At 44.0% G+C, this 16,620-nt stretch overlaps 1 protein-coding gene across 3 annotated transcripts in view; it reads left to right on the top strand.

The window, feature by feature from the left end:
- The first annotated feature begins 5,179 nt into the window (after positions 1-5,179).
- ADAM17 (ADAM metallopeptidase domain 17) overlaps positions 5,180-16,620 on the top strand; it is a 37,263-nt gene continuing 25,822 nt past the window's right edge. For all 3 annotated transcript variants that reach the window (XM_064448020.1, XM_064448019.1, XM_064448018.1), the window contains exon 1: positions 5,180-5,465. In XM_064448020.1, coding sequence (XP_064304090.1) covers positions 5,195-5,465 — 271 coding nt within the window. In that variant the 5' untranslated portion in view covers positions 5,180-5,194. The remainder of the gene's footprint in view (positions 5,466-16,620) is intronic.

Raw genomic sequence — 16,620 nt, 5'->3', positions numbered from 1 at the left:
TGATTAAACCGAAGAGAATGTGTCCCTCCAATACACACTGTGGGGTCTTTTCAGACCAAACTTTGTGAGGTCTGCACAGTGGAAGCAGGGGTCACAGCGCCTGTTCACATCGGCACTGATGCTAACAGAATTGCCTAAATTGCCTAAAGTGATTTAGGATGAGATTTAAAACCCCATCCTACTTCCATTTACAGCAGTGTCAAAGTTCTGGTTCTCCGAACAGGTCTGGGATGCCTGTGAAAGCAGGAGCCACCCTGCCAGGGTACATCCAGAGATGTTTGCAAAGGTGAGAAAGGCAGGTGTGAAACTACCTAGCAAATCATAAAGTGAGTGTTTTATATTCACCATCCTGTCACAGAGCACTAGAACAGTCTGGAAAACTCCTGAATGGCTTTGCCATTGACATATGATGGATCTTAAATATGCATGTCCAGTTCTAAGAGAGTAGCAAGCTTTAAATATGGAAAGGTGTTTTCTTTTTCCCTTAAGATCCCTATTAGGAAAAAAGCACACCAGAGAGATGGCAGAAGTATCTTCATTATTTATATATGTAATTCTACATAAATATGTGCCACCTTTCCTAAGAACTGGAAAGGAATAGATGGAAGACTGGCAGCACCATCTCCTGGCAGATAAAAGAAATAGGGACCACTTTGTGTCAGACAGCAAGGACAAGTGATTTCTTTGTGCATTTTAAAAAGACTGTAACAGGAAGTAACTTCACAAGAGCAAATTCCTTCCCTAGGAAGATTAATTTTTATATGCTTCAGGGAAGAAAAGCATTATGTGTTATTATAATTATGGAGAACACATACTCACAATTATGCAGAACAAATTCAAGTTGCTTCTGCCTTTAAAAAGCTCTCTCATGTTGGCCTCTCTGCTTTCCTATATGTTGTAGTAATAGCAGATTTTGAAATTAGCACAGCAGGTAAGTTAGTTCAGTTGCAGTGCATTAGTGTAGTCTCGGAAGACCACAGAAGCCCATAGATATTCCCCATAGTCAGAAAATAATGGAATACGTAGATTTCAAGAGTTGTAGCCTAGCTTCTCTCTTGCTGAGTAGGTAGGGGAAATATTGGGAAAAGACTAATAATACTGTAAAATGACAGATCATTAATGTGGAATGCTATTATATATATTTAGAAAGTGACAACAGGTCAAACAGCATGAAGTGAGAGTGATGTCTTCAGAGTAATGAAAGGCTGTATGGGGAAAAAAAAAGTCTATGAAGATAAAAGTGAGGAGACTAAGTCAGGTGACTTGGTGAAAGACAGCCATGGAAGAGAACAGAGGACAAAACAAAGAGAGAAAGGTGAGGAAGAGAGGAAACTTCTCCAGTTTTTTCTTGAACAATACAGAACTGGTATGCCACAGGATTCCAGACCTCATTTATCAGAACAGTCTCAATCAGCATGAAGAAGACTTAACCTCAGCCATCAGGTATACCAGTTGTCAGCTTGTTAACTCTTACGGATATGTTCTTGCTATTCGGTCCTATGTTCCCTGGTATTAAACAGACACAAAGCCCTCCTTGTGTTACACAAACATGAATGATGGTTTGCTGTTGGGCTTTTTTTTTCATGTTTTGGAGGTTATTTTACTTTGAGAAACTCCCAAGTGCTTTTAAGGAATTTTTTTTTTCAGGTGGTCATGAAAGTGGAAGTGGCTTATGAACTCATTCATTCCATCCTCCTCCCAAAGGAATAACACTCCTTGTAAGAGACCGCACTTCCCAGGACTTCGCCCAACTTAGATTCAAAAGCCACAAGTAATAGGGGTTCCAATAATTCCCATGGGAAAATATGCAGCTTTATGCAGCCTACCATCTCCCACATGGGTGGGGCTCTGCTTATCTCTTCAGCTCAGAGCCAAGATCAGGCCTTTTTCTTCAGGGCATCCTTTACCATTCAAACATCCACAAAACAAAGGTAATCCTCAATTCTCCTCCAGGGCCTGCCACAAAATCTAGCCTCCTTTCTAAGTGAATTATTAAATTGTATATTTTAGGAATCACTCTGGTTAGTGAGATAACCTCTTATATCAAATACTTGTTCTTAAAGGAACTCTTCGTCTGAACAGGGTTAGCTGTCCAGTCGGCTGTCTCTGCACTTCTCTAGCTTTTATTATTAACACAGGAAAACACATTTTACTGGCTATATATAGTCAATTATTTTGTTTCTTTTTTTATTCAGTGAGCTGTACTTGTGCTATTCCTTGCCAAAACACACTACATGCTGTTCCCCATTCATTTCTAATTACATCCTATGTATTTATCATATCCTTGTTTAGGCCCTAATCACATTAATAATATGGCTCCAGTTCCTTAGCAGGGGAAGAGAAGAATACATTCCTATCAACGCTGTGTATCAACATACTCCTAAAGTGCTCTTGTACTGGACACAAGGTGGTATGTTTGCACAAATAAATTTTAAAAAGAAATCACACCCAGACATGCCATCAGACTAACCTACAGATACAAAACGAATTATTAAGAAGGTGGAATAAACAATATTGCTAAAAATTGCTGATGATATCATGTTATTCATGGAAGGAAAGAAAAGGTGTGGCTGAGAATTGCAGAAAAACCTTTCAATACTCAGGGCTCAATTACCCACACTCATGATCTACAATATGTGAGACATCTTAAGGGGTCTAGCACAGGACCTAATGGAGCCCCATACTCTTCTGAAGCCTCGTAAGACACCCTATATCACCTGAAATAGCACTAGCCACCTACATATGGGCAACTGAATTCAGCCTTCAGTAACAGGCAGTAAAGTGATAGATGGTTGTGAATACAGTTAGATGCAAAGTGATGCATGTAGGGAAAACACAGTCCTATGTTACTTGTAGAATAACTGTGTCTGAACTGACCATTACACTTCAGGACTGAGATCCTGGAATTATGTTATTTGTAGGACAATGGCAGCTGAGTGGAGATGAACAGCACGTTGAATGTTAGACATATTTAGGAACAATATTGAGAACAAGATAGGGAATATTGTTATACTGCTTTATAAATCCACTCTATGCCCCTATCTTGAACACTGTATGCAGTTCCAGTCCCATCACCACAAGCAGGAATAGCAGAACTGGAAAGGTCTATAGAGCAGCAACAAACACCTTCCATCAAAAGAACAACTAAAATTCACTTGGTCTTGTCAGTCTGTCAGAGAAGTCTTGTCAGACTGAAAGGAGATCTCATGGAAGCTATAAAGTGATGAACAGCATAGGGGAAGCAAAATTGTTCGCCGTCCTTTCCAAAGCAAGAAGCAGGGGTCATCAGACGGTGTTGGGAAACATCACCTTGAAAGCAGAGAAAGTGATTCTTTACATATGTGATTACCCTGTTGAACTCCCTGCTGCAAGATGTTATAGATGCTACAAGCAGTAGAGGGTCAACTGGACAAATGTCTGGAGGAGATACATTGAGAGCTGCTAAGGAAGAAGACACTACCTCTGATTTAGGGAGTCAGTAGATGCAAATTGTTGGAAATTCAAAACAGACCCACTGGAAGCCTTACGTGCCATTTGGCCTCTTGTAATCTTCCCATCTTTGGAGACAAGAGAGTGGGAGACATGCACTCTTGGTTTAAGCAATATTTCTTCGGAAAATTTGAATAAGGACTAATTACTCGTGCTACAGCTACTGAAGCGTTTCAGGTTAACCAATGAGCAGTGTGGCAAAAGGCAGGATGGGTGATGGTGAGGGTTTTTTTTCCATTTTTGCTGAGTACACCATTTGCATCCACCTTTGCTATAGGCACCTGCAAATAGATATGAGGTGAAGCTGATTTCAGAAAACATTAACTGGCACACAGCATAGCTGTAACCCACGTAACACCTTTGTATGTTTTTATGACAACAAGGTGTGCTGTTTGGGAACTGCTGACTCTTGGACCCATTGCTCGTTATTTGTACCAGGTGCCACAAACAATCCTCAGTTGGGCTAATCAAACTACACAAAACCTATTAAAGTTATCTACTGAAGTCACTTGCGTGTACTGTGAGGAAACCAGGTTCTACACAGTGCAAACACAACTGCATGAGGCAATGCTGGGCATGTGAGGAGATGCGAGAGTGCTGGAGTCCCCCCCAGGGTGGGCGTGCACCCGGAGCTCACCCCAAAGAGGGGCTGCAGAAACATGGATCACTGTCCCTTTCCTGGCAGCGGATGGGAAGCCTTCTCCCCCTCCTGGAGGCGAGTGAGGGTGCGGTGGTGAGGATGCTCTGAGACAGCCAGTACCCTCATAAAATCATAGACTTATTAAGGTTGGAAAAGACGTCTAGAATCATCAAGTCCAACCGTCAACCCAACACCACCATGCCTCCTAAACCATGTCCCTAAGTGCCACGTCTACATGTTTTTTGAACACCTCCAGGGATGGTGACTCCACCACCTCCCTGGGCAGCCTGTTCCAATGCCTGACCACTCTTGCAGTGAAGACATTTTTCAGAATACCCAATCTAAACTTCCCCTGGTGCAACTTGAGGCCATTTCCTCTTGTCCTATCGCTTGGTACTTGGGAGAAGAGACCAACACCCACCTCACTACAACCTCCTTTCAGGTAGTTGCAGAGAGCGATATGGTCTCCCCTCAGCCTCCACTTCTCCAGGCTAAACAACCCCAGCTCCCTCAGCCACTCCTCGTAAGACTTGCTCTCCAGATCCTTCCCCAGCTTCATTGCTCATCTCCAGGCACTCTCCAGCACCTCAATGTCTTTCTTGTATTGAGGGGCTGAAAACTGAACATAGTATTCGAGGCGCGGCCTCACCAGTGCCAAGTACAGGGGCACAATCACCTCCCTGCTCCTGCTGGCCACACCATTCCTGATACAAGCCAGGATGCTTCTGGCCTTCTTGGCCACCTGAGCACACGGCTGGCTCATGCTCAGCCAGGTGTCAGCCAGCACCCCCAGGTCCTTCTCCACTGGGCAGCTCTCCAGCCACTCTTCCCCAGGCCTGTAGCGTTGCACGGGGTTGTTGTGACCAACAACAGGAGGAGCCCTGTGACTTGGCACTTGGCCTCAGGGGGCAGAACGCAGCACCTAGCGCCGCACGAGAGAGTCGCCGTCGCCACCGCTCGCTCACTGGCTGTCTGGTTACTCCCAGGGCCACCCCGGCAGAACCGGACCTCAACCAGGCCTCACCTCGCCCCACCACCCCTGAGCTCCTGCCCCCGCCGCCTAAGATGGCGGCCCCGCCCGCACCCACAATGCTCCGCGGGGCGGCCGCCGCGCTTCCGGGTGCGGGCCCAGGAGGGCGGCGGGCCCGGCACAGCGCGAAGAGCGGCGGCGAGCGAGGTTTTTCCCGACCGGATGCGAACGGGCGGGCTGACGGTGCAGGAGGGAGCCGCGGCCGGACCATGAGGCTCCGACTGTGGCTGGTCCCCGCCCTGGCGTTGCTCTGGGGGCCGGTCGGGCTGGAGGCACTGGGGCGCCCGCCGCATCGGCAGCGCTATGGTGAGGGGCAGGGCAGGACGGCGGCGGCGGGCGGGGGCCTGGGGAGTGAGGGAGAGACCATTGCTGCCGGGGACCACCCCCGCGGGGCGTGGGGCACACCTGCCTCTGCGGCGAGGTGGCGGGGGGGGGCTGTGGGACTAGGGACCCCCTGGGCTGACTGAGCACCCATCCGAGGGCCAGTCCGTGGCGGTGGGCAAGGCGGCCGCCGGCTCCTGTGCCTGTCTCGCGTGGGTGGGTGCCGGGGAGCGCGGGGGCCCCTGGGGAGTGTGAGGGCTCCGTCCCCTCCCTGGGCGGCCGTGGTCTCCCTTCAGCTGGAGGCATCGCTGATAGGCAGCGTTTGGTGGTCATTGCTCTCTGCATGACGATGAGACCACTTCATCTTCACACTCGGAAGTCTGCTATGAACGTTTCCTCACAGGAGTGTGCTTCATACTGAGGGAGAATAACCATATAAATGGCTTCCCTTCATAGTTCTGGTTGGAGAGCTACTGCTGCTGAGAGAGCCTTAAGCTATTGGAGCTGAATGTGACTTCTAGAAAGCTTAACTCAGAGGAGAACCGTTGCTTTATTTAACTTCTATAAACTTAGTTTTGCATCTAAACTTTTACTTTGGAGTGAAGACGTTGCAAGCTTCTGTTTGATACACAAAAGCTTATCGCTGAAATGGCAGATGAGCTCTTGCGAGAGGCGATGGTCGGGTCTTACCCAGTCAGGTGTCCTGCCTCCAGTTGGTGTGGTCAGTGGTGGCTGTGTCAAGTCCCCTTTCTTCGCTTAGCTCTCTTGGCAGATTTCCTGAGATGCGTCCGGGCTGCGCTTCCATCCTCCTCTCCCACACCTGAGGTGGACTTGTGGTTCTGTGCAGACCTCAGCATCTGGTGACTGCAGGAAGCTGGGAAGTATAGGGTTCAGTGGTGGATGCTCTAGGAAATGTTAACAGAAACAGAACAAACACAGGGTGTCCTTTCAGTGTTGGGCAGGTCAGGGAGCTCCTCAAACAGAGGTTGCATCTTGGGTTGTCAGATTTTTATACCTTCTGTTGTCAGAAATGGTCAATATGGAAGAACTATGCACTTGCTTCACACCTTCAGTGAGTTACGGACTTAAGTAATTTGTTTCCTTTGTAATCTCTTTTTTGGTTTTTTTGAGTGGGAGAATCTTAGTCTATATAATAATTCTTAGTATGGGAAAAATCATTACTTTATTGGTCTTTGTTACTTTTGTCTATATACTTTCTATTTGTATTGAATTTTTATTTTTATTTATTTGAGATGTATGACCAGAACTGCAAGGCAGTATTTGTGATACAAAGGTACCATGGATTATAGTGATGAATACTGTTGGTTTTGTTTTCTTTCCAAGTAGTTTTTTGGCCTTTTTTGTTGTTGTTTGATAGTCACTCCAAGATATCTCTGCTCTTTTTAATTTTTTATTTTTGAGTGGCAATAACTATGCTGAAATACTTTGCTACACGGATATAGTGAGGATTAATTTTCCTTGTGTTATTTCACACATTTACACACTGAGTTTCATCAAACATTTTGTTCTGTCATTCAGTAAACCAAATATATAAAAGCATTTTGTGAGGGAGCTTGAAAAATCCAGGTGTGCTCCATTAACTGTGTTACATTTATTCCTTCACTCTTTCAGAATGCTAATACATATGAGGCACTACTTCCCTAGTGCCTTCTTTAGCCACAGGTCTAGTAATTCACGCTGTATTGTTGTTATTACCTGTTTGTCAGGTGGGGACATTGAGTGTATTTGCTGATTAGGCCCCTAGATGATACCTGGAGTGGAAATTGGTCCTGCACTTACCACCTTTCAGGCCACGCCACTTGCAGCAAGACCAGCGGCACCATACTTGCATACCACGATTAGTAGTTGACCAGTTTAATTTTTTCAGTGCTCTGTAACACTACGGTTAATACACTCATGGCCTGTTGACTTATTGCTCATTTTCTTGGCTTGTTCTACAGATCCTTTTCTTGTGTCTTGGAGCCAGGTCTTTAGATTCATCCTATCAAGACAAGCTTTTGGGAGTCTTTAGTCTCCTCTGCAGTAAATGCTAAGGTCCACTATTCTCACTTTTGGTATTGCCTTTAGTATCCATTCTTGGGGTCGTCCTTCCAACTTACTTGCTTTACAAGCCCCTTGGATTATGTAGCTGGGTGGTTTCTTTTGATATAATAAAAGCTTTTTCAAGTAATAGTTTTATGCCTTTTACAAGCTGCTCTTCAAAAGATCTTTGCCTACTTTACTGTGGTTTTATGCTCATCTGTTGCTGGAGTTCTGTTGTCCTCATCTTATACACAACTTGGTTTTCTGAAATATCTTTTCCTTCTAATAACTTCAACTTTGCTATTTTGAGAGCTCAGCTTAACCACAGAGCTTGAGTTTTGTGAACCGAAATTAGATTTCTGGCAAGCAATATCTTTAAGGAAGTTTCAAGGATTACTGTTTTTTGATTTCTATTAAGAACTTCCTTGCTTGTTTCTCTAGAAGTTCAGTTTTTCAGGAAGGAAAAAATGATTATACAGTGAAAAACAGAATTTGACAAAGAATAGAATAAGTAGGTAAAAAGATGTGGGTCATTTCCCAGCATTTCTCAGCTGAAGTAATCTTAGGGTGTGGTGCTCCAGCAGTCTAAACTGATCTAAATTGGGACTGCCACAATCCTGGCCTCAGCTCTTTTTTGATCCCTTCCCCATTCCTGGAGCTAAGCTGCCTGGAAGCCAATTGCGTTGCGCTTTTTTTTCCGCTAAGGCGTAGGGTGTCTTTGTTTGGGTGTTTTCTGTTTGTGGAGCCTGTTCCCTGGACTAGCTCACAGTGTGACTGTCCAAGTACCTGCCCTGTGTGTTGGGAGGTGGTAGTGGTTGTGCTTAAGATGAGGGATGAAATCAACCTCAGGTTGTTTCCTTTAGATGATCTGGAAGTTGGGCTCTTAATAATGTTGACAGCATGGATTAATTTCTGGGAGAAGTGTGACTCTACTAGTCAACACAATGACTGTTATTTCAGTTTTTCCTCTGAAAAATTAATGTCAACTTAAAAAAATCTTTTTTCTCTCTGTTGTTTATCTCTGAAGATAACCTTTTATAACTATTAAATATTAATGCTGTTTTTCCTGGAGCATAGATGTATCTGAATGGTAACAGGGCATAACGTACTTGATAAAACCAGCAGCGCAAATACCCAGCTTCAGTGCTGTTGAATATATCACTGAAAATAATCTAAAGAGCTGCGTGAATCTGTTTCACAAATTGGGTGGGAGTGTCAATCTGCTCAAGGGTAGGAAGGCTCTGCAGAGGGACCTGGGCAGGCTGGATTGATGGGCCGAGGTCAATTTTATGAGGCTCAACAAGGCCAAGTGCTGGGTCCTACGCTTTGGTCACAACAACCCCATGCAATGCTACAGGCTTGGGGAAGAGTGGCTGGAGAGCTGCCCAGCGGAGAAGGACCTGAGGGTGCTGGCTGACAGCCAGCTGAACATGAGCCAGCCGTGTGCTCAGGTGGCCAAGAAGGCCAGAAGCATCCTGGCTTGTATCAGGAATGGTGTGGCCAGCAGGAGCAGGGAGGTGATTGTGCCCCTGTACTCAGCACTGGTGAGGCTGCACCTCGAGTACTGTGTTCAGTTTTCAGCCCCTCAATACAAGACAGACATAGAGGTGCTGGAGAGTGCCTGGAGATGAGCAATGAAGCTGGGGAAGGATCTGGAGAACAAGTCTTATGAGGAGTGGCTGAGGGAGCTGGGGTTGTTTAGCCTGGAGAAGTGGAGGCTGAGGGGAGACCTTATCACTCTCTGCAACTACCTGAAAGGAGGCTGTGGTGAGGTGGGTGTTGGTCTCTTCTCCCAAGTACCAAGCGATAGGACAAGAGGAAATGGTCTCAAGTTGCGTCAGGGGAGGTTTAGGCTGGGAGAAGTGGGTTTGTTCAGCCTTGAGAGAAGGAGGCTCAGAGGGGATCTCATCACCATGTACCAGTACTTAAGGGGTAGCTACAAAGAAGATGGAGACTCCCTTTTTACAAGGACTCAACATGGAGAGGACAAGGGGGAACGGACACAAGTTGCTCATGGAGAGATTCCGATTGGACATGAGAGGGAAGTTTTTCACAGTGAGAACAATCAGCCATTGGAATAATCTCCCCAGGGAAGTGGTTGACTTGGCCACGTTGGACACTTTCAAGAGTCGTCTGGACAGGGTGCTGGGCCACCTTGTCTAGATTGTGCTCTTCCTAGAAAGGTTGGACTAGATGATCCCTGAGATCCCTTCCAACCTGGGATTCTGAAAAATGTCTTTACTGGAAGCGTGGTCAGGCATTGGAACAGGCTGCCCAGGGAGGTGGTGGCTTCACCATCCCTGGAGGCATTCAAAAAATGTGTAGACATGGCACTTCAGGGCATGGTTTAGGAGACATGGTAGTGTTGGGTTGATGGTTGGACCTGATGATGCTAGAAGTCTTTTCCAATCTTAATGATTCTGTGATTCTACAACACAGTGCAGCATATATCCAGGATTGCCCAGAATAGATTCTATATGTAAAATGTGTCTTACTCTACTGTTAACCTTTTTTATCACAAGCTAGGCAAGGTACTAAAAGGTACAATAGCTGTTCCTGTCCTGGGTGGATGATATTCTTTAAGTCACTCACTGATGGTCTTTTTCCACCTGCTATATATTGCACTAATAAAATCTGAGGCAGGAAACCTGGGCTGGACTTGTTTTTTCTCCACACTGCTCAAATACCACACAGAGCTCAAAACAAACTGCATGAGCTGAAGAAAGGGCCCATTATATATTTCTAAATCGTTCAGTACAAACCTACATAATGCACACCAAAAAACTAGAATTTACAAGTTGCTGAGTAAAAAAACCAAGTTATAGTGGTGTTGATGAATGAACTGGGGGAACTGAGTGATACAGAGTGCGGCATAAAATTATCTGCAGTCAGTTTTGAATTCAGCTTCACGCTTGGTTTGATAAAGTGTGGGAAGTCCGTAAGGCCAGGAATGTAACTGGCTGCTGAAGAGTTAAGGGGTTGGAAGTTTGCTCAGTGTCAGAGTGCAGTGAGATAATTAGTGACAAAATCCTTATGCAAGTTTAAACTTCATCCTTCTTGACTGATGCATCTGATGGGAGACAAAGGCAAGGCCTAGGTAGGGGCCAAATTGCTAACTTTCCAACCATAGTCTGCCACTTTTCTTACTGCTGCTTACCCCATTTTAATATCATTTGAAGCAAGACCACTATTTTGGATTGAGCTGGTTTTGCAGTTTGACTCCACAAATTGAAGGTTGGCTGTGTATCTTGCCATGCACCATGTGGAGGAGAATGCAACAATACACAGTCTACTAGCAGTACGTGATACTTGCCCGGGATGGTGTGGGGTTATTTCAGAATCATTGCAGGAATTTGTAAATGCAGTGTTTCCACAGGTGGTATTGCAGGCTAAGTAACAAACATACAGTATTCTGTACACTTTTATCCATATAAGCAGCAAATGCTTCATGTAGATGTGGCCTTATTGAATGCAGGTTACCAATGTGATTTTTGTGTTGTGGATTGGCAGTCTGTTCTGTGGAGGTACTTGGTATCAAGATTTCAAAGTATGTTTCTTGGGTTTGTTTTCTTTTGTTTATGTGAATTGGTCAATGTTTCTGTTTCCAGCTGGAAAAAAAAAAAGAGAAAATGTGATAAAAGTGTAATTCCTGAGAGAAGTACTCTCAAAGTCAACAAAATGAAGAATGTCAACACTAGATTAAATTGTAATTATTAAAAATTACCCTTAACTGTTGCAAGATTTTTGAGAACATAATCAAGTGCTCAGCATGAGTTTGGTTTTCAGTGGTGTGAATTTGGTCTGACCTCTAAGCAGCCAAAAAATAAAATTCTTGTTTGCATTCAAGATTTGGGGTGGTTTTATTTTCCTTTCTCACCACCACAAAAAACCAAACTACTTTGCTATTCATTGCTGATAGCAGCAGTGACTCATCTCAGTTTCACATTTCTGCTACTCTGGAATTTTTTTGTGTGTTTAAAAGCCCCAGCATGGTTTTCTGCTCTGTGGCTGGAAGGGCCAAGCAAGGAAGTGCAGCCAGCCAGCTCTTCAGTGCAGGGTTCTCCTGACTGCACTCTTAACATTACACCAGGATTTAATTATGCATTTAGTAGTCAGTAGAGATTTATCTTTGAGATAGAAGTTTATATTTAGCTTCTGTTATAAATAGGTTGATATTTTTCCCCCCGGCTTTTTTTAAAAACTGCAGGAGTCTGTTTCGCAGCCTGATGAAGGGAAGTCCTTTGCTGTGTCTAATAAAAGGTTAACCAAGAGCCAGATTTCTTTAACAAAAAGCAGTACATCCTGCTGTCCTGTTCTACAGATTTCATATGCCACACTCCAACTTGTGCTTATTTTGGGGATATTCTGTAACCCTCTCAATGGTTCTGATGGTCTTCCTGATGTCTTTTATTCTTGCCAATATATGTGACTCTACTCGTGCCAGCCTGCAGCTTGTACGCTTCTTAGCCCATATTTATCACTCGTGCCCTGCATCTCTTCACAATATCCATCCTTGTCTTCATGTGCTGCTCTTAATATGCCTTATTTCTACTTTTTTTTTCCCTCCTTGATAGTTGCATTTTTAACCTATGTAGGTACATGGACTAGGGGGTGGAAAGGGAAGGGGACTCTGTTATGCAGGGAGGCACCTATAGCTGCCACCCACTCGATGCTGATTTGTAATTACTGAGGTGTTGAGCAAGAGCGTGGTATCCCTTGCATTCTCTGGTTTCCTTTCTCACCCATTCAGATTGTTACTGAAATTGTAAAGTTCTGCCCCTCGGTACCTGTGATGTGCCTTGAATTTTGGAAGGTTGTGTCTGAGTCCAGAGTCATATCCACAAGGAGAAGAGATGCAGTCACATGGGGAGAAGGGGTTGGTCTCACAAGTGTAGCCTAGACAGTAGTTTCTACCTAGAATAAGCTCCTTTCAAACTTCTGCGACACAGCAGGGTTTTGTGCTGTAGTATCTAAGCACAACAGTGAGGCTGACAGTTTTTGGAGAGCCAGACAAATGGTCTGTTTCCAGAGAAGATTACTTCCTGAGACTTGGCTGTTCTTGTCTGCAGGATATATGAAAGCGTGTGATTTTTGGGTTTGGTTTTTTTTTGAGTATCGAGTCATATGATGCTGTTCCGGTTTTAAGATGAGACAACTCTATTGCCCTTGTTTCACTTTGAATATGGTGATGTTAATTCAGGGGGCTTACTTATTTTTTACAATGTCAGTATTTGAGCAGGACATTGCATTCTTTTTTTCATATAGTACTTTCTGCTTTCACTAATAGAACAGACTGAGTTATTAAATAACATAGTCCAACAGAATGTTTTTCCTCACTGGTCCCGGTTCAAGTTGTGTTTAGTGAAGGAGAAAATTTGCAACGTTGAAAGTGTGAGGTAATGTGTAGGAGCCGTTGGGGGTATTCAGCTGTATTCAAAACCACTAGAAATAGCAGTTTAATTATCTGTACGGCTTTGCTAAGCAGAATTTGCACCCTTAAGGAAACATGCATACTGTCCAGAAACGTATCTATTTTACTGCAGGGGAAAAAAGTTTGGAGTAGTTTAAGTCTGCAGCTATACGAACAAGTTTTTCCTGAGATTAGCTAAAGGGTGTTTTGTAGGTTGTTGGGTTTTCACAGTATCTGTCACTGGGCACTTCTCAACGCATGGTAAGTACAGAGTAGTTTACCCTGTGTAACCGCAGGAAAAAGTATACCATGAGATAGCTGGTAGACAGTAAGTCGGCAGCCTGCCTTACCTCCCAGTACGAGGCCTGTGTAACTGTACCCCGAGGCTTTGTCTGTGCTGGTGACTAACTGAATTTGGGCAGCTTATTTTCTCACGTGGTTTAGCAAGTTTGGTGCAGTTGGGATCGACTCAAAAACATGCCCTTTAAAACATTCAGCAATGCTGATGTGGCTGGCCATTCTTACTAACAGGTTTGTCTACAAGTGTGTTTAAACAGTGTAAGCCTTTATCCTATTAAAGTTTACAAGTAGGCTGACACACATTTGGTTCTTCCTTTGAATCCGTTTCTCACACAAGTTCTTCTGTTCACGTATACTTGATGAGCAAAACAGCAGTCTCACTTTGGTGGAAACAAGTAAACATGGTTTATCTAAGCTGTTAAAAGCATGGGCTGTTTTGCCTGGGGTGAATGTTTCAGTTCACTTTGTTTTCTGTTTTTGGCAATGGCTCTGTACCAGATGTACTGGAGAAAGATGTAACAGCACGTGTAATGAGCTGTTATGGAACAGCTTTCCCACAGATGGATCTTCTCAACACGTCCTCTTCATCAACAGTCTCCTAAAAGCAGTGTAAACTGTTAAGAAAAGGTACCCATGAACATTTAGGTATTACTGCATCACCTCCTGCCTGCTGAAGACCATTTGTATGCCCAGCTGAGGTATGAATATACTGAGGTCCAAATACATTGGCCTTCTCCATTAGCCCTCCCTGGAATGGTGCCCTGGTCAAATGATCCCATTATATTGCAGCCAGTAACCGGCTGTTACCACAAGCATGAGGGCAGCTGTTTCATGTAGGGTGATGGAGACTCATTTTAGCTCATACGGTTGAGATTGGAGAGACTCCAGTCTGTGTTTCCTGGTCCACATTCTGACGGGGGCTGTGAATTATATTTGAAGTAACTATATTTGGTTACTTTTAAATTAAAATATTTTTATGTATGAAGAGGAGCATAATTTGAAGAATAAAAAAAATAAATAAAAACAATAATATGGAGCCCTCCAACCATTCAGCTGCTCACTGGCTGAATCAGAAAAATTTTTATTAGTTAGCTGCTCACAAGCTTTTGTTAAGCATTTGAAATCCATTGGAAATCACCTTGACATGAGTACCTGGGTTGTAGTCAATGAGTGCCACCCAAAATACAGGCTGGAGCCCTTTTTTCAGACTTAGAGATGCCAATGATTTAACAGTCACACAGCAAACTGCTCCCCACGTGTGTGTGCTCTACTTGTTCTAGCGCTGCTCTCTGTAGGAGTGTCATCCCATCCCAGTGCCTTTTGACAGGAGATTTATTTCTGCGTTATTCCCTTTGGGATGGTTGGAGAAATAACTGCAATCATTCCTGCAAACTCCTCTGATGCTCTTGTGGTCATTTTTAAATATTGTTGGATCTTGTGTTGATATATTCTGCATTAAAACTTCATCCTTCTAGATAAGTTTAACCTTTCTATAATTAATGCAGTTCAAAAGAATGCTTATGAAATGGCTGACTTGCCACATTTACTTATTGCTTTCCGGGCAATAGACTGGGCATGAGATCATGGGAATTTGTTGTTCTGCTTGTGAAAGCTGACCTGGTTGGAGAAGGATGCCATTGGTATTTGGATTGGTAGCTGAGCACTTGAAGAGAAACCTCCTCTTTTCAAAAATATGCGGTGGCCTCCAGCTCAGTGAGCTAAGCTGTTGCCCAGCACGTTCTTGAGCTCTTTGCTGCTGCAATGCATACTGGCCCGTAATTTACTTAAAAGATACTTTCCTGTGTCTTATAAGTTGCAAGGTCTGGTGGGAGAAGGCTTTTAGCCTTGAAACAGGTGGAAGAAAAGGAAGAAGCAGTTGGTGGGTTCAAAGCTGAGGGAAGGGGTAGAGTCGCTGCCATGGATTTCTGCTGGAGGACTTTGGGGTGTCATCTTTGTCCCCCGTGTTCCTTCCCCGTTTCTTTTACAAACCTGAGATGTGTATGTTCTGGCAAGGTTCCCCCCCCTGCTCAGGGGAGAAGGTGCAATGAGATGAAGGTTGGAGATCATAAATAAATATTTGGGATATCAGGATGAAATTAAGGTGTCCCTCTCCAAAAAGAGAGGAATGTAGAAATCTAGGAGGGACTAGAAGGGAAGGAACTGCAGAAAAGTGGTTTGGGAAAACCTGAGTCAGCTCGGTGCTGTGGAAGCCCATGGGAAATGGCTCTTGGACCATAATAAAGATAATGAGGAAGGAATGCCAGAAAGATCATTAAACTTGAATAAAAAGTAGTCAAGTATACGCTTGCTGTGGCTCTCATCCACAGACTGCTGTACAGTTGGACTCTGTACAGTTCTGTGTGTTGTTTAAAATAATGACACTTCATATTTTATTTTCAATAAGCCATGACCGTGGATTCATTTTTTGTAGTATGAAAATTTTACAGAGAAATTTTGGTTTGAGTGTGTTGCCAATGTATTTTTTCCACATCTGTCTGATGCCTGAATTAGTTCACAGATTTATGTCTAGCAGCAGCAAATCTTAAGTCTTTACTTATGTCGCAAGTAAAATTAAAAGCAAACAAATTTAGGAAGGGTAAGAGGAAACAGGAACAAGTGCATTCTTGTTTCAGGGTTACAGGAACTAGGAGTGTCCTATGTTTCATTTGTTACTTTAACAGAATCATCTTACTCATCTTCATCAACTCTGTAGGTCTTGTTCTTACTGCCCTTCCTGTGTCTCTGTGAGGCATTTCCAGAAGGGTGTTAGAACTTCTGAGGTTCTCCGTGCCTACAAAATAAAAAAACCCCTAATTTCTTTATCATACTTCGCAGTTCTCTTGCCATGAAACAGACATTTTGTCTGGGCATAGTGGCAGCTGCACCTTGCTCTTTGGCATGACCTTCTCCTGGTTCTGGGCTCTGCTTTGCAGGCAGAGGTGGAAAGGGGCAGAAGGAGTAGTGTTTTGCAGCTGGGGTTGTGCCTCTCAGGCAGACCTTGTGCTTGGCAAGTCCCCGAGCAGCACAGCAGTGGTACCACACCTCTCTTGCTTCATGGCCCACATACCACACACTTGCTGTGTATACCCGGAACCAACGTTTGGTATCCCATATATCAACATTTGCTTTAATTGAGGGGTCTGCTCTAGCTGAGTGTGTTGAAAGAATCTCAGGTTTAATTAAAAGAATTGAGGACTAGACAGTCTAATGAGTTTTTTCCAGAATTGATTTTCCTTGCCTGTCCCTATCCTTCTCCCAGATGGTTCTGGATGAGGACAGGTGCCAGAGCATAAGCAATTAATTATAATTGACTTTTTAAAGAAAAGGGATGTTTTGGGTATTTGCTCCCTATGTGGCTCTAATGCACCAGCTCTGCAGCATGCAGCA

Source organism: Phalacrocorax carbo, chromosome 3, assembly GCF_963921805.1.
Source record: "Phalacrocorax carbo chromosome 3, bPhaCar2.1, whole genome shotgun sequence".
Lineage (NCBI taxonomy): Eukaryota > Metazoa > Chordata > Aves > Suliformes > Phalacrocoracidae > Phalacrocorax > Phalacrocorax carbo.
The sequence above is the reverse complement of the archived record's forward strand: the minus strand, read 5'-3'. Positions and strand labels throughout refer to the sequence as shown.